Source organism: Notothenia rossii (assembly GCF_949606895.1).
Source record: "Notothenia rossii genome assembly, chromosome: 9".
NCBI classification, from domain to species: Eukaryota; Metazoa; Chordata; class Actinopteri; order Perciformes; family Nototheniidae; genus Notothenia; species Notothenia rossii.
In genome coordinates this window covers 74,957,799-74,976,255 of record NC_136907.1, presented here as the reverse complement: position 1 = coordinate 74,976,255, position 18,457 = coordinate 74,957,799, and the positions used below count along the sequence as shown (strand labels likewise).

The 18,457-nt window shown below is 41.1% G+C and overlaps 2 protein-coding genes across 3 annotated transcripts in view; one reads left to right on the top strand and one right to left on the bottom strand.

The window, feature by feature from the left end:
- Window positions 1-5,109: 5,109 nt before the first annotated feature.
- LOC307018617 (contactin-associated protein-like 4) overlaps window positions 5,110-18,457 on the bottom strand; it is a 97,169-nt gene continuing 83,821 nt past the window's right edge. The window contains exons 22-24 of one of the 2 annotated variants that reach the window (XM_079648946.1): window positions 12,562-12,780; window positions 9,852-9,923; window positions 5,110-7,076 (exon numbers count right to left, since the gene is read on the bottom strand). In XM_079648946.1, coding sequence (XP_079505072.1) covers window positions 6,880-7,076; window positions 9,852-9,923; window positions 12,562-12,780 — 488 coding nt within the window. In that variant the 3' untranslated portion in view covers window positions 5,110-6,879. The remainder of the gene's footprint in view (window positions 7,077-9,851; window positions 9,924-12,561; window positions 12,781-18,457) is intronic. The other variant, XM_079648947.1, reaches the window with a different exon arrangement.
- LOC307018623 (tripartite motif-containing protein 16-like) lies at window positions 15,194-17,885 on the top strand. The gene is given in 2 exon segments (XM_079648955.1): window positions 15,194-16,654; window positions 16,657-17,885. Coding segments are annotated over 2 exon segments (1,668 nt in total). The 5' UTR covers window positions 15,194-15,330; the 3' UTR covers window positions 17,001-17,885.

Sequence of the window (18,457 nt, the reverse complement as noted above, 5' to 3'; positions counted from 1 at the left end):
CAGTTAATATTGGAACAGTTGATAGACTGTCTCTCGCAGCCTCCTGTTCTAGGTTTCCCAGAGTTTTCACAGCCATTTGTCCTCCATACCGATGCTTCCAACCAGGGATTGGGGGCAGTATTGTACCAAAAGCAAAATGGAAAGCTTCGTGTGATTGCTTATGGTTCACGTACTTTAACAACAGCAGAGAAAAATTACAATCTACACTCAGGCAAATTAGAGTTTCTTGCCCTCAAATGGGCAATCACAGAAAAATTCCGTGATTACCTATACTATGCACCATTCTTCACCGTCTACAGTGACAATAACCCACTTACATATGTACTGTCCACTGCCAAACTGAATGCAACAGGTTGTCGATGGGTAGCAGAACTGGCAGACTTCCATTTCATAATTAAATACCGTCCTGGTAAGGAAAACATTGATGCTGACAGTCTGTCCAGAATGCCTTTGGACGTGGAAGTATTCATGGATGAGTGTACAGAGGAAATGTCATATGATGTGATTGGAGCAGCTACACAAGCAGTGGAGCACCAGGATGAATCCAGTGTGTCATGGTCCATGGGTGTCTCATTAAGTTGTGCAGCATTAACTGTAGACGCATCCATCATTCCATTGACAATAGGACAGATCAAACATGACCAAAGAAATGATCCCAATGTTGGAGCAGTGATTCAGTACAAGCTGGCAGAAAAGAAGCCATCAGTCTCAGAACTCAAACAACTCAGTTCACAAATCTTATGTCTGCTAAGAGAGTGGGACAAGTTGGAGATGAATGAGAGTGGAGTGTTGTACAGGAAAACTTCAAACAGAACACAGCTTGTGCTTCCAGAAAAGCACAAAAGTACAGTATTAAAGGAGCTCCATGATGAAATGGGCCATCAAGGTGCAGACAGGACTACATCTTTGGTACGGGACCGGTTTTACTGGCCCTACATGCAACGAGAAATCGAAGATTATGTCATGAGGAGATGTGTGTGCCTCAAGCACAAGAAACCAAGCCGTCAGACAAGAGCGCCACTGACGAACATTGTCACCACTCAACCGTTTGAGCTTGTCTCAATTGATTTCTTGCACCTTGACAAATGTAAGGGTGGTTATGAATATATTCTTGTAATTGTTGACCACTTTACACGTTTTGCCCAGGCCTACGCCACGACTTCCAAATCAGGAAAAACAGTTGCAGAAAAAATCTTTAACGACTATGTGCTGAGATTCGGCTTTCCGACAAGAATACACCATGATCAGGGTGGTGAATTTGAAAACCAATTGTTCACACAATTGAAAAAGTACTGTGGAGTTGCTGGGTCGAGAACCACTCCCTACCACCCACAAGGAAACGGACAGGTCGAGCGGTTTAACCGAACATTACTCCAGATGTTAAAGACCCTCACAGAGAGACAAAAGACTAACTGGAAAGACTCACTAAATAAACTGATTTACTCCTACAACTGTACTCGTAGTGATGTAACAGGTTTCTCAACCTTCAACCTGTTGTACGGACGCTCTCCACGGTTGCCAGTTGATATGCTGTTCGACTTGACCGTGGAGCAAGGGGACAGTAATCATCATCGTTACATGGAAAAGTGGAGGCAGGGCATGGAGGAGGCATACGAGATCACAAGAGAAAATGCTCACAAAGCTGCTATGAGAAGCAAGACACATTATGGCAGTAAGGTGAGAAGCTCAGTATTACAGCCTGGTGATCGTGTATTAATCAGGAACATGACACCTCGCGATGGTCCTGGCAAACTGAGAAATCACTGGGAAGATGCTATTCACACAGTTGTGCGTCAAGTGAGTCAAGATATCCCTGTTTATGAACTCAGACCTGAGAGAGGGACAGGGAGATCAAGGGTTTTACATCGTAATCTTCTCCTCCCATGTGACAACCTGCCGCTGGAAACTCAAGTACAGCCACGTGCAAAGAGAAAGAGTGTGGAGAGAAATTAGGAAGCGGAGCAAACAGGGGAGGAGGAAGAGGATGATGAGTATTATCTAGCACCACTTAAGCAGCAATCAAATCCATGCCCACCTGAGACAGTGAATCCTGCGTGCACTAGTACACCTGTGGAGCTTGAATTCATACACTCTGAGGAAAACCTGTCAGCTGAGCCAGAGAAAGAACAAGAAATGGCACACGAAGTTGGGTACTTGCCGGAGGGGGAGGACACCTACGTTGAGGACAGCTATGTTGAGGATCTACCTGTGGAGAATGACAGCTACGTTGAAAACAGCTACGTTGAGGATCTACCTGTGGAGAATGACAGCTACGTTGAGGATCTACCTGTGGAGAATGCTGTCCCATCACCTGCTCAAAGTGACCCCAGTAGTAAGGAGCTTCAAGGGCATCGACGACAATGCAGACGACCAAAGGTCTTCACATATGATAGGCTTGGCTCACCAGCCTGCTACAACATAAAAGCACCACCTCTGCATACAAACTTAAAGGTGCCATGGACACCCACTGTACCGCCATACCACTTTCAGCAGTACTATGGATATGAGGGTAGTGACATTGCACACCATTGAACTGAGTAAATGCACATATATTACACTCAAAGAACACATAAAAAGGAAAATGGACGGCAGAGGTCACATTCAAAGTGATTGTTGACATGAGATACATTTATGGGCTGTGTTTTCACACAATATATCATTACATGACACTGTTACAGTCAATCATATCTCACTCACCTGTTTTAAAGGAGTGTAGTTCACTTGGACATGCTGCACAGGCAGAACTGTTAACAAGGTAGCAACGGACTATGTTGAAACTATGTGTGACAAAGGAGGTCAAAAACAAATGTATGAAAAGAGTTCCAGACTGTAACATTGCACTTTATAGGTAAATGTACTAAACATGTTTAGCCTGAAATAATGCATATTCGAGACCGTTTCTTCTGGCCACATATGCAGCAAGAAGTAGAGCACTCACACACACAACATACATTCAGGGACTGTAAAAAACAAAAACAAACGGAGAGCTTGTGAACATATGTTTGTCATACAATGATGGACTTTCTACTAAGCCAAGGGCTTAAATGTGTAAATTGAGTGTTTGCACTTTTGCCAGACTGAACAGTGAGCGTGGTATGTGTTTAATAAATGTTATAGATGTTGCTGACATGTAGGCATAATATTGTGGATTAGAATGTCGGGACGACATCTGTTTTGAAGGGGAGTGTGTAATAGATATGTCATGGTTGATGACCTTCCGGGTCTGTCCAGCAGAGGGCGCGTGTTGCTTGCCGCGGGTGCATAATACATAAGACTTGAAGCAAGCTAACATCGTCTCTGTTTCCTTTGTCTTATATTTTCCCCATATTAGGTGAGTTCATCCGTGAGAAACGTTATATATGTAGACTGACTGTGTATAATATTAATGTGAATAGTGATAGTTGTTAGAGGTATTTTTGGAGGGTTTCTCTAGGTTCTGTAATTGTTGTAGCTGTGTATGCTAGCTTTGCGAGCGCCGTTAGCTATGCTAGCGCAGCTAGCTATGATAGTGTAGTTTAGCTCCAAGAAGGGGAGTTTGGGTGTTAATTTGGATATGTATGTTTGTACTGTGCATTTAAAAAGTGACATCTTGTGTGTTAAATTGGATGTATGTTTGCAGTACGCGCATTGTTAGTGGTTGTTTTATATCAAGAATCCATGTTCTGTATTATACAGCGTGCTATGTGTACCATGTTGTTGGCGGGCATAATACATAAGACTTGAAGCAAGCTAACATCGTCTCTGTTTCCTTTGTCTTATATTTTCCCCATATTAGGGGCATAACACACACACACACACACACACACACACACACACACATTGGCCATCGGGAGTAACTCAAGAGAGGTTTCTCAATACTCAATTTTCCCCTCCTCGACTCCTATCCTCGACTCCTCTCCTCGAGACTTGGTGCCGCCCACAGGAAATGCTCCCGATTTCTGAGGTCTCAAACACCTACACACTGTACCACACACACCTACTGCTCCTAAAGCATAATCAGGCTACAGCCGTTGTGTATTTTATTATGTGAATCACTAAATGGTCTTAGAAGAAATATCGACTCTTTGTTTGTAGATATCTACTAAACTACAGCATACAAATACAGAAAGTAATGTAGTAGGCCTGTTATACTGAGTCATATATATTGTACACACTGCTCTGCTTTCTGCACAGACCTCACAGCTGTTCTCACTGTAAACATCGCGTTGCGATGAAAGCAGTTACTAATATAATATCCAAGGGATGCATGCAGAGCTGTCATTGGCTGAGATAAGTCCGGCCGTGCGTCACGCCTCCACCGTTCCCGGAAATGCATCCGTGGAGGAGCCGTGGAGGACCCATCAGTGTCTCCTCGGTTAGAGCTCCTCCAGAGAGCCTCCTCGACGCTCGATGCTCGGTCCTCGAAGTGCATTTAGAAAAATTAGATGTCCTTCAAAATGGCGCGCTGAAATTCATTTCCGGGTCACTACCGGAGGACCGAGGAGTCGAGGAGTCGAGGAGGGGAAATTTGAGTATTGAGAAACCTCTAAGGTTCAGTATCTTGCCCAAGGACACACTGACATGTTGACGGTACGGCCGGGTTGGGATCGAACCTACAACCTTCTAGTTGAACAACGACCACAGTCTGGAATAAATATCATGTTATTCGAATTTAATTTCACACATTCATAGCCATATTCCTACAAAAGCTCTGGCTGTGTGCTATAGTGTTTAACTTAATCATTTATTCTGTTCATTTCCCTTCAAACATATTTAAGAAAGCTGATCTTAATCTTTAAATTACTTTTATGAAAGGGGGAATGTTTGAGAGAGCGCATTATTCATCCAAATTATTACCGCAGCAGCAGTAAATGTTTAAAAATACCTGCAGTGTCCCCATGGTCTGCTATATTCATATCATTCATTGTTCTAAGTGAAAAAAATGACTGAAGATTACAATCTTTAAATTACCTTCATCTTTGCATTTAGGCCTCATAAATGAAATGTGTGTGTGCCCAGCGTTTGGTGCAGGTGTGTATCAGTCGTCTGAGGAGATGCTGATGCTCTGCAACATCTGGAGAGAGAGCAGAGTAGTTTGGAGAAAAATGCTAAATTAAAAGCCAACCCAGATTCTGAAAAAAACATGTTTTATTTACAAACAGGTTTGTGTCTGTTACCAAAAAACAGGTTTGAATTGTCTGTTTCATGGCATGTCACTCAAACTCACTTACATTACTGTTATTCACCAGAAGAAGTACAATTACGTTATTTTTGTGACACTGAGATCCATCCACTACAAACCTTACCAGAGGAATCCAAAGTACTGTCAGCAAAACCTGATTGCTAAAATGAAATGTCCAAAAAGTATTGTAGTTGTCCAGGGGAACATTCGCAGATCCAAATAATCAGACATCATTTTTGTATTTATTGATAAAAACAGAAAACTTGATTGAAAATCCTAAAAAAGTCTGTTTTCTGAGTGACCAATGCTCCCCTTTCCTCTTCCTTTAAGATGCATGATCTGGTAAATTGTTTGAGACACACTCAATAAATTCCCTTTCACATGCTTTCTTCACTTCTATACCCACCAAACTGTTATCAGAAGATGTATTTCTTAGTGCAGAAACATGGTATGCAGCAGAGATGGTATCAGCACTTGTTTGGTGGAGAAAACAACCGAAAGAAGTTTGAATACACTGTTAGCAACTTCTGTCGTTAAAAGCCCATCTGTGCTTTGGGGTCTCAGAGAGAGGTGTGAGTTTGATGAACAGCTGCTCCGCTTCCTCCCTCTATCAGTGTCTCTCTTTACACACGAGTTGAATTAACACATGGGGGAGTTTGCTCCATTTTGAAGTGTAAATATCAGGCTGTTTTCATCGTGTTCATCCTGACACTTTCTATAGACTCTATTGGATTATCTGTGCGTCTCATTCTCTTTCTGTGTTGTCTCCAGTCACAATCCAGCTGTCAGAGCCCAGCAGATTAGCATTTCAGAAACACATGAGCTGTCCCTGTGTGCAGGAAAGAGGTGACGGAGCGCCACAGAGCTATCGAGTCTGTGCTGCTGTCAGCGTTAAAAGCTTCAGAGGCATCTCGAGAGCGGGGAGAGGACGCTCCCAGCAGGCGGCAGACAGCAAGGAAGAGTGGGGAAAAGCAAAGGGAACTTGATGTAAATCCTTTTGAGGGTCTCACTTCATTTAGTCTTTTGTTACTTTGTTTTGTAAAATAAATTGACATTAACCACGTTTAACATTATTATTTTAAAGCGTGGTATATCAAAGACTCGGCTCATAAATGCTGACTCATGTCTGGAATATGGTGAGAGGAAATTCAACCAAACTGAAGCACCTTTACTTTAATGTTCACTCAAGTTATTTTCCCACCAAAGACCTTACAACGTGAACGCTTAATCCTTTAAGGAGGGGGAAACAAAAACTGCACGATTGTGGAAAGAAGTCAATTGTTGGAGGTTGAAGAAATTCCTTGGAGGGTTAGTGGATGACCTTTTAAAATGGGAGAAATCATATGATCACAAACAAATAAATACTGTCTGATATAAAACAACATCCTGCCAATTTCAAGTCTTTCACATACGAGTACCCATCTCCCTCCAAGGAACACCCAACCACAAGAGGATACAGTACTGAGACCTTCATTATTTCATTGTGACATTAGCCAGAGATCGCTACAAAGACATGAAATCAACATTTACATTTTTAAATATTTACAGTTGAAACAAGGCTATCAACATCTCATAAGTCCAACACTGTTGCCTGTTTTAGTTTATCAGTATATTCACAATTTACAGTAAAGCAACAGACGCACAAATCTGTCTCTGAGTGTCTCTGAGTGTCTCTGAGTGTCTCTGAGGGTCTCTGAGGGTCTCTGAGTGTCTCTGAGTCAGATGAAATACTCCTTTGGGTTTTCAGAGGAGACGTTCTGGGGGTCAGTCTGGTTGTTGAAATGGAAATCCTGGCTGTCTTCCTGTTTGACTCCTTTCACTTCCTGGTTCCGGTACGTCTCTTTTCTCCGGTAGAGGAATCTGGCCGTTATCGCCAGGACGGTCACAATCACGAAGATCACCACCGCTATGACCCCTGCAGGGAAGAGGACATTTTAAGATGTAATAAACTGAGATATCACACTATTCACTTTTTAAATTCCATTGAGCTTTAAGTTTTATCCCACAGACCATTAGATTGTTTAAATCCTGAGCTCTGTAAAGTGTCTTCACATTCATTTGTTTGAGCAACACATCTGAGTTATGATCACAATAAGTTGTATGTTTGATCCTACTCTATTTTTCACAGCCTCAGCTTATTACGACCCAGAGTCACGTTTTAAAGTGTAGCACCTCTAGTGGTCGTGTAAGAAACAACATGCTCCCGTTTATTGCAAATAATTTTATTCACAAATAACCCTCTCTGGAAAATCCTAAAATAGTTTGGACATTCAAATGCTTTTTGATTAGATCCCTAGCGAGAAGTGTATATTGTACTTTTAGAATTCACGTCCAATGGATGTGTAGGATCTATAGTTTGATAGATATCACAAGGAGGATTTGAGGTCTCGCCAGGAGAACGTGTACTACGTCTTTCCCCTATTAATTTCTATTGACGGCAGCGTCCATGTAAAGTTGGCGTCAACCCTCACGGAGTAAAAACAGTTTTTCCGGTCTCGAAGTTTTCATTATAAAAACGGAAGTATTCCCCTCACTGTCAAATGATCACAGAGTGATATCTGCATTACTCATCCACTAAAAAACATCAGGTTATCCTTATTAATTGAGTGAGTTTCCGAAGACACTACACTACTCAGAATCCTCAGCTATCGTTTGTGACTCCAACATTCGCTTTGCTGTACAGACCCTGTGATTATTCCTCAAGCTCTGTGATGTCGGAGTGGCAGTGCGACAAGGTTACGCGTCAAACAGCTCTTTGAAATGGAATGCAACCACGGCAGATTCGAACGGGTCCAGCCTCATAGTGTCTGTGCTCACTCCATTTTGTCATTTGCACAATTTTCTTGCATTATTTATGCACTTCCTTTTGGTCTTCAATATATCGTATGCTGCACTGTTAGAAGAGCAAGGTACTTAGGGGCCCTGTTATGCTTGTTAGGGTTTTCCCTCTCCTGTAGTGTGTTGTATAGGTTTCTGTGCATGTCAATGGTCTGCAAAGGTTAAAATCCCAAAGTTCCCTCGAGAAGGAGTGAAAAGAGGTGCCGCAGGCAGTATGAGATAAATAAAGAGCTTTTTGAACATTAAAGCACAGAGACACGTCACAGCTGAGCAACATAATGCAAATGAGAACCTGGAAATAAGCAGAACAGGGCCCCTTTCCACCAACTACGCTGTTGATATTGTAAATAGGACAATAAAGCCTTTACTTTTGAAACTATCTCAAAATTAGAGCAAAACGTCTGCATATCCCCCCCCCCCCCCCCCCCCCTTCCACTGCCATTTAATTTCCTAATGCCTTGAATATCTTGCTAATCTCACTCTTGAGTGCATTAAACATCATTTTTAATATTTTTCAATGTTTCAGGTTATTCTGCTCCGTTGAGCACAATTGGGAACATGAGTGCAGGTTTCATTTAATTGGAATTTGAAAATATGACGGAAATCAATTTAATACGACATTACTTTATAAAGAGACCATTTTTCTTTCTTTTAAGATAACAGCAGTATAGTTTTCCCATCAGCAAGTCATCCCTGCATTGGTTTAATTAGGTGAGCAGACACAGTCAGGTCAGTTCAATGGACACTTTCAAATGGCTTTTCTCTGGGTATCACCTTTTAATATCTACACGATGATAGATCAAACCTTTTCTGTGCTCACTTTGAATCAATCCGTGCTGGCAGAGCAACACAGTTTTAAATAGTTTTGAATGGACTCTTGCTCGTCACTTTACTCTTTCTTACAGCTCAGCATGTGTTCACAGTGAAGGAAAGTCTAGGTGTGACTTTGAGTCTTTCTAACTACAGAAAATGTGCATCAAACGAATCGTTGAATATCAATATTTGATAGATTAAAATCATTATGAATCACTGACTTCAGAGCACAGATAGACCTCAAAGGCGCCTTCCTTTTTTAGAGTTACACTTGTTTTTACAAATCAATCAAATGTTCTTACATGAAAGAAAACAATTTATTAACCTGTGTCTAATACACTTTATCTAAAGCATAAGTGTTGCTTTGTATGATTGTGTGCCTTGATTATATGATATTTGAATTTTTTTAGCATCTTAGCCGTACAATATCCGCATCTTCTTATCGCTGAATCATTGTGCCTGATGTCTTTATGGAGAAGGTGGTAAGACAACAATTTGGAGGAGAGGAAGTGCATCTTTGTCAGAGGGCTAGGTAAGAGTGCAGCTAGTTAACATGTGAGAAGAATTTACTAAACTGAATTCCTTTCCATGTATAATTAATGAAAGCAATTCTATTAATCTTTTTGGGGTTTCCTTTTCCTGTAGTGTGTGTTTCTGTGAATGTAAATGGTCAGCAAAGTCTAAAATAAAGACCTTTTTGAACATTAAAGCATGAAAACATGTCACAGTAGAGACACAGAATACAATTATGAACCCTGAACATTAGCATAATAAGGCCCCTTTAACACCAGTGTTTAAACCAACCCAGGTCATGGGATGGTTTGAGCACATACATTTTAATATCCCTTCAATCTGTGACAAAAGAAGTAAATTCCAGGCATATATTTATTTAAAAGTGACACAAATCGCCAGCTTGCCCCTCTAACATCCTGTGCATGAGCCTGGTCAATAAAGTACCAAAGAACAAGGATAGGGATTTCAATAAAACAAGGTAGAACCGGTTCCTGTTGCAGCAAAATATGGAGAAAAGGTTCAGTACCTCCAATCAGAGCAGAGTCAGTCCGCATGGCATTGACTAAAGGTTGACCTGAACCCACTGACCCAGACTGGTCTACAGCAGAGGAAGAAGACAGAGAAGATATATTTTTTAAAAAGGACACCAAGAAAGAGAAAAAGAAGATGTCAAAGAGTGAGAAAGAAATGCAGACATGATATGAAGGAGAGTAAAGAGACATGAGGGAACATTAAGGAATACATGGATCAGAACAGAAAAAGGAAACAGATAAAGCATCATCATTCAAAGTAGATGACTGGAGGAGAACCAGCCCAGAGGAAACAAGAGAAAGCTCTCCCCTCGCAGCAAATAATGAAAGCATTGATCTCTCTGTCATAACTGTGGGATTATTGAGCCTCTTATATTAGCTGGAACAGCATGCAGTGATAACACAAAGACACGGAGAGACAGCAGGAGATGCCTAACTATATATATAGATAACAATCAAAGCAAAAAGACGGAAACAGAGTTTGAAAACTTCTGACGTAATGTCATCATAAAAGCCTTGAAGAGCCGTTAACTACTGTACGGTGGATAACAACGTCAGTGTTAAGATATAAGATAATATTCTTGTTTTCATTGAATATATTTATTGTGGGAGCAGTGTAGGGCACGGTAGGGACTCAATGTTATTTTCTTTTATAATCTGTTGTGGTACTTGTTTTGTGCCTGCTAGGATTAACTAGATTTGCAGGATTTTAGATATTAGTAGTTTAGAAGGCTATAAGTAAACATACAAAGCTGATCTTACTTTTGATACATCATGTGACATTAGATTAAGTGCCCTGAAAACTGCGAACAAAAACTCAAACCTCATTATTATCCAAACCCTCACGTTTAAAACACATGTGTTCAAAATGTGATATTGAATTAACCTAACCATGTGCTCCTCTATGGAGCTATTTCAGGGTAATAAGTTTTGATCATTCAAAAAAAAGCAATTTATTTGAAAGTTCAAGTTTTTATCCTGAACTTTGAAAAATACTATGATGTATTCAAAATAAAAATAAGTATTTGAAATCATTTTTCAGGTTGAATATTATTTTGATTCAGTTCAGCAATTTTTTTGAATAAAATATTTATTTTCAGATTTCACTTTTATACATATTTTGATATTTGAATCCTTATTTTTTTCACTTGCAGATTTTTCGTTTTCAGATTCAAAACAATTATTGTTTCAGTCTCAAATCGTGTTTTTTCAGGTTTCACATTGCTTTTCACTTTCAGATCTTTTATTTTCACTTTCAGACTTTTGGCCATGATGTTGCGTGGGGGGGCGGGGCTTAGCAAAGAGTAGTTTGGCATCCTGAGTGGCAGGCCTCCCTCTGTCATGTTGCCTTCAAGGATGTTAGGTAGCACGAGAAATACAACTCAATACTTTCTATACACAATACTCCCGTGATTGGTGGTAAACTGCTAGCAGCGTCAAAGTTCCTTTAAGCAAGCTGTTGAGCATCGTAATTGGCAACAATCAAGGTATAAGAACTGTGCTAGAATGTGAAATTACGTATCCGCAATCAAGTATTGTCCTTCCCCACTTCCACGTAGCTCCATGAACGCAGCATAGTATTGGCTTGGTTTTTGCGATCAGAATCAGATTACCTTTATTAGTCCCACAGGGGATACATTTACATTGTTACAGCAGAGAAGAGCCAAAGACAGCTTAATGTTACCTAAAGCATGCATACAAAAAGTATTAAAGATTAAAAAAAGAAATTATATATTTTAAAGTTACACATTTTACATAATACACACCCTGTAACAGTTCTGCGGATTTAGCAGCACAGTTTTTTACGGCATATATATATTGCACATATTGCAAATATTGCACATAGTTGGTATTTATCAACAAGAGGTGTTATAGTCTTGAGTTGTTTTGTGCGGGGTCTAGAGGCTGTGCTGGTTGTAGGCCTATAGTCTGACCGCTGCAGGAAGGAAGGACCTGCGGTATCTCTCCGTGAGACAGCGGGGGATGGCGTCAGGTCCACCAGAACAACCTGCTGGCTCGTTGCGGATACGTAATTTCACATTCTAGCAGTTTATTGCGCTTATACCTTGATTGTTGCCAACTACGATGCTCAACAGCTCGCTTAACGGAACTTTGACGCTGGTATCAGTTTTATTTCCCACCTATCACGGGAGTATCGTGTATAGAAAGTATTGAGTTATATTTCTCGCGCTACCTAACATCCATGAAGGCAACATGACAGAGGGAGGCTTGTCACTCAGGATGCCAAACTACTCTTTGCTAAGCCCCGCCCCCCCCGAGCAACATCAGGGTAAAAAGTTTGAAAGGGAAAAAAAAATATCTGAAAGCGAAAAAAAATATCTGAAAGCGAAAAACGATCTGAAGGTGAAAAGCAATGTGAAACCTGAAAAAACAAGATTTGAAACTGAAAAAATAATTGTTATGAATCTGAAGAAGATAAAAAATGTAACTGAAAAAAATAAGGATTCAAATATCGAAATATGTATAAAAGTGAAATCTGAAAATAAATATTTTATTTAAAAAAATTGCTGAACTGAGTCAAAATAATATTCAACCTGAAAAATGATTTCAAATACTTATTTTTATTTTGAATACATCATTGTATTTTTCAAAGTTCAGGATAAAAACTTGAACTTTCAAATAAATTGTATTTTTTTGAATGATCAAAATGTATGACCCTGAAATAGCTCCATACTCCTCTCCTACCTGACAGGTGGTGTGTGTTCTCTGCTGCGTAGGGATTGGCTGCAGCCGAGGAGCCGCAGCTGGACTGCAGTAAAGGTCCGGAGATGGTGACGGGGCTGCTGTCCGGGTGCAGCAGAGCAGCTTTCAGAGGGCTGATGGAGTTAAAGCGGACCACCGAGAGACAGCCGGAGAAACCCAGAGACGCCAACCTGGACAGATCTGGATCCAGATCCTCCGAGTCTGGAGAGGGAAGGAAATCAAAGTGTTTAATAATTATAAATGTTTTTGTAACAAATTCTGTACATTAAGAAGAGTGTCCTGAACTCGTTATGCTCTCCACTTTCATTAAGGGTATCGCAGCATGGTACAACCATTTTTTGTCCCGATCTGTCTGTTTCGTGTTTTATTTTGATAAGTGTTCACCCCCTGTGTTATCTGTTTTTACTTCCTGTCCCTCTGTTACCTGATTCTGTTCACTTGGTTCCCTTTAATGTGTCCTGCTCTCCCTTGCTGTGTCTTGTCCTATAGTGATTCATGTATTTAAGTTCAGGTTTTCTGTCACTGTTAGTCAGATCCTTGTTCTCTGTCCAAGGGAAAGTTATTTTTTGTTTACCTTACTTCTGCTTGGATAACCTACAATTAAATGTATTTTCTTCAAAGTTATTGTGTCCTGCATTTGTGCTGCTCTACAGTGGGACAGTTTTGGAATTAAAGACATATTTATGGAGGCCAAGAGACTCAACAAACTAATCAGAATCTATTGGCTAGCGCACATTGTACGTGATAGGCTAATGGGCGAGACATCTCTAAGCAGCAGAGCCGGCCAGCTAACCAATCAGAGCAGACAGGGCTCTGGTTTCAGACAGAGGGTGAAAAGAGGTGCTGCAGCACAGGCAGTATGAGAACAATAAAGAGCTTTTTGAACATTAAAGCATGGAGACATGTCCCAGTAGAGACACTACATACTGATATACACCTGAACATCAGCAGGAGAGGACTCTTTAAAGTAGAGACACTACATACTGATATACACCTGAACATCAGCAGGAGAGGACTCTTTAAAGTAGAGACACTACATACTGATTTACACCTGAACATCAGCAGGAGAGGACTCTTTAAAGTAGAGACACTACATACTGATTTACACCTGAACATCAGCAGGAGAGGACTCTTTAAAGTAGAGACACTACATACTGATATACACCTGAACATCAGCAGGAGAGGACTCTTTAAAGTAGAGACACTACATACTGATATACACCTGAACATCAGCAGGAGAGGACTCTTTAAAGTAGAGACACTACATACTGATATACACCTGAACATCAGCAGGAGAGGACTCTTTAAATTATTTCTGATTCTGATAGTTTTATTTTCTTTCTAGTACGCTATACTGTATTGTGCATCACTTTGGAAAGGAAAAATCTCAATGCATTTATTTTCTCATTAACAGAATATTGATGCAGTTATTAAATCAGACTTGATAAACATAATTTCTAGATGCTCACAGGCCAGGTGAAAACATTTCTCTTGAATGATAACGTCATGATCCTGTAGTGCGACACACGAGAATAAAGAAATAGGGTTGCAAAACTGTTTACACTTTATTTTAAACACGATAAATACCCATGTGGCAGGTTCATTGACTCTGCTGCAGATTCTCCTGTTACTCATTGTGGGAACATTGACCTGACTGATAAAGCACCGGTAAACACGTCATTCTTTCATTATGCTGAGGACAGGACTTTTGGTTTATCTCCACTGAATGCAGCAGCCCCAAACTGACATCCAATCAGGATCCATAATGCTCATCACCGTCCAATCAGAAACTACCTCCTTCCTTTCAGCACACACACTGTCAATGCTTCAGCTTCCAGTTTGCATCCATCACTCCTGGAGACAGATGTGCACCCTGACCTCTATCTGTTCACTTTATTGACTCTGATCATCATTCACCTCCTCTCTTGCACAGCAGAGTAAACAGCAGCTGTCTGTTCACATGACTGGGAGGTGCAGGGTTGGGAGGGTAACTTTAAAAATGTATTTTTTTACAATCACTAGTTACCTGTAAAAAGAAAATGAAATCAGTGAGCTAATCTGTGAATAAATGTAATAGTGATTAAGTAATTTTTTATGTAGCTGTACGGGGATATAGTTACCTTTTTTTAATCCTGATTAGTTTAACCTGTAATAATAATCATAGACTCCACTCATTATTTATTGCACTACTGACTTCCTTTACAAGTAGTTTAAAAGTCTGAGGGGACAGGAAATATTTTACAGCTGAAGTAATGTAGATTGTAAGCAAGGCTCCGTTTGTAAATGAGGAAACAGTTCAGAGTGTCAGCGCTGCTCCTCCTCCTGGAATGAGTCAGAGTTTGATAAGCCCTCCCTCTTCTTCCTGCTCTCAGACGCAGCCAGCTCCACTCTGTATTTCCTGGTTCCTCCCCTTCAGATCCACACTGAGGAGGATGGGTGTAACCAACATGTGGGTAAAGTACAAGAGCTGATAGGCCACATTCACTGCACACACACACACACACACACACACACACACACACACACACACACACACACACACACACACACACACACACACACACACACACACACACACACACACACACACACACACACACACACACACACACACACACACACACACACACACACACACACACACACACACACACACACACACACACACACACACACACTGTTCAGATCACAGCTCATAGTTTCAGGTTTCAGGAAGTGAAACTCAGACACTCGCTGCCACTGAGAGGAGAAATGGCGCAGAAAGGAGTTCAGCTGGACCGGGAAACCTTCTCTTGTTCGATCTGTCTGGATCCACTGAAGGATCCGGTGACGACTACCTGTGGACACAGCTACTGCATGAAGTGTATTGAAGGCTTCTGGGATGGAGAGGATGAGAAGAAGATCCACAGCTGCCCTCAGTGCAGGCAGAGCTTCACACCGAGGCCTGTCCTGCTGAAAAACACCATGTTAGCAGCTTTAGTGGAGGAGCTGAAGAAGACTGGACTCCAAGCTGCTCCTGCTGATCTCTGCTATGCTGGAGCTGGAGATGTGGCCTGTGATGTCTGTACTGGGAGAAAACTGAGAGCCTGTAAGTCCTGCCTCATGTGTCTGGCCTCTTATTGTGACAAACACCTCCAGGGTCATTATGACGTAGCTCCATTAAAGAAACACAAGCTGGTGGAGCCCTCCAAGAAGCTCCAGGAGAACATCTGCTCTCGTCACGACGAGGTGATGAAGATGTTCTGCCGCACTGATCAGCAGTGTATCTGTTATCTCTGCTCTGTGGACGAACACAAAGGCCACGACACGGTGTCAGCTGCAGCAGAGAGGACTGAGAGGCAGAGAGAGCTGGAGGGGAGTCGACTAAACATCCAGCAGAGAATCCAGGAGGGAGAGAAGGAGGTGAAGCTGCTTCAGCAGGAGGTGGAGGCCGTCAATGGCTCTGCTGAGAAAGCAGTGGAGGACAGTGAGAAGATGTTCACTGAACTGATCCGTCTCATGGAGAAAAGAAGCTCTGATGTGAAGCAGCAGCTCAGATCCCAGCAGAAGAGAGAAGTGAGTGGAGTCAGAGAGCTCCAGGAGAAGCTGGAGCAGGAGATCTCTGAGCTGAAGAGGAGAGACGCTGAGCTGAAGCTGCTGTCTCACACAGAGGATCACAACCAGTTTCTGCTCAGCTACCCCTCCTCACTGCCAGCCCTCAGTGAAGCTACACACTCCTCCAGCATCAACATCCGTCCTCTGAGCTACTTTGAGGACGTGACGGCGGCCCTGTCAGCAGTCAGAGACAAACTACAGGACGTCCTGAGAGATAAATGGACAAACGTCTCACCGACTGAAGTGGATGTTTTACTGTCAGCAGCAGAGCCCACCACCAGAGCTGGGTTCTTAACATATTCACAGGAGATCACTCTGGATCCAAACACAGCATACACACATCTGTTATTATCTGAGGGGAGCAGAAAAGCAACACGCATGGAACAACAACAGTCTTATTCTAGTCATCCAGACAGATTCACTGGATGGTCTCAGGTCCTGAGTAGAGAGAGTCTGACTGGACGTTGTTACTGGGAGGTGGAGTGGAGAGGGGAAGAGGTTATGTAGCAGTCACATACAAGAATATCAGCAGAGCAGGGGGTGGGACCAACAGTTTATTTGGATTCAATGACAAATCTTGGTCCTTAGAGTGTAAACAAAACAGTTATACATTCCATTACAACAGTATCCACACTCCTGTCTCAGGTCCTCCGTCCTCCAGAGTAGGAGTGTACCTGGATCACAGAGCAGGTCTTCTGTCCTTCTACAGCGTCTCTGAAACCATGACTCTCCTCCACAGAGTCCAGACCACATTCACTCAGCCGCTACATGCTGGAGTTCGGCCTTATGGTTTAGGAGCCACAGCTGAGTTTTGTAAACTGAAATAGCCTGAAGTCATTTGAGGAACTCTTCTACTTCTTAAACTCATTGTGTCCATCATTGTTGCTGAGAGCTGAGTGTTCATGTCTTCACTGCACAGAGATCAGCTGTCAATCAAACATTATGGGATGTGCTTTAACATCTTCTCATGAGTTGCTCTGTAGATGTTAGAGTTTCTTTAGGCGGCGCTCCTTCCTGTGTCTGTTTAGCCATGGAGGCTGTCACTGCTCAGGAGGATTTCTCTGCATGGAAATGTAAACTTTGCTCTAAATATGTGTTGAATATTTCTACTGATGCATTTATATTTAGTTATTTCTCTTTAATGCCTGAGGCTTAGGAGAGAAAGCAGCAGAGCTTCTTTCATTGTAGATATTTTATTCTGACAAAATATACATTTATAATGACGTGTATTTTCACAGACTAAATGCTATTGTTGTTTCTAAAACCGACTAACAAATGGGGTACTTTGATGTTTATAAAATGTATTTTATCAGAAAATGTCCAGTTAAAATGATATTAATCACCATTAAGATCATAGTCAATAAGTAAATAAGGTATTTTTATTTTAAATTGCTCAGATTTTGGTCATACAAATTGATTGTGTGATGAAAAAATACCTTTATTATAACATGTATTATTTTTGCAGACTAACTGTTGTTGTTGTTGTTGTTGTTGTTGTTGTTGCCTGATCACTGTACAAATGTAGTGTTATGATGTTTTATTAAACTTTAAGTGAATCATTTCTTATTCTGTTTTAATAGCTGAGATTCTGGTTGAACACATTGATTGTGCATGAAGTGAATCTGATCTTGTAATCATTGAACAGACTTTACTGATGGGATGCTTGATCTAAAATGGAGGTTTACATAATGAATAAAGGTGTTTCAATTAAAGGTTGTTTTGGTCTTCATTTTATGTCATCATGCAAAGCTGATGGAGAAAATGTGAAACTGATCAGAGAATAGAACTGAGGCAGTAAGTAATGCAACTGAAACATCTCAGAGAAATCAGCAGAGTTTTCTATCACTTGTTGCTTTTTACAACTAAGATGGTGTTTGAGCACTAAGACAATAAAGAGGATTGATCACAGAGGCTTACAAACTTTACAAATATTCTGAATTAATTTGGTCAAGTTTGGTTGTGAAGACATTTTGTTGAGCCAGACACACACGAGGAAACAGATATTGAGTAGTTCTGGTCTTGAGGTCATTTTATTCATGTTGGGTCAGAGTTTATATCACATGTAGGTTGTTGATACGGGAATAGTCTTCCACCTTCTTAAAGTATTGCTAAGGAAATAGTAGGCTTATGTTGCAGAGCATGCTGTAAAAAATATCTGCACCACCATTCAAAACAACATAAGATAAGATATTCTTTACAAGCACTCACCTGAAAAAAATAATTACTAACCATGGATGTCACTAAAATAAACACAATGCGTGCTTGTGTTCGATCCAACAAACAT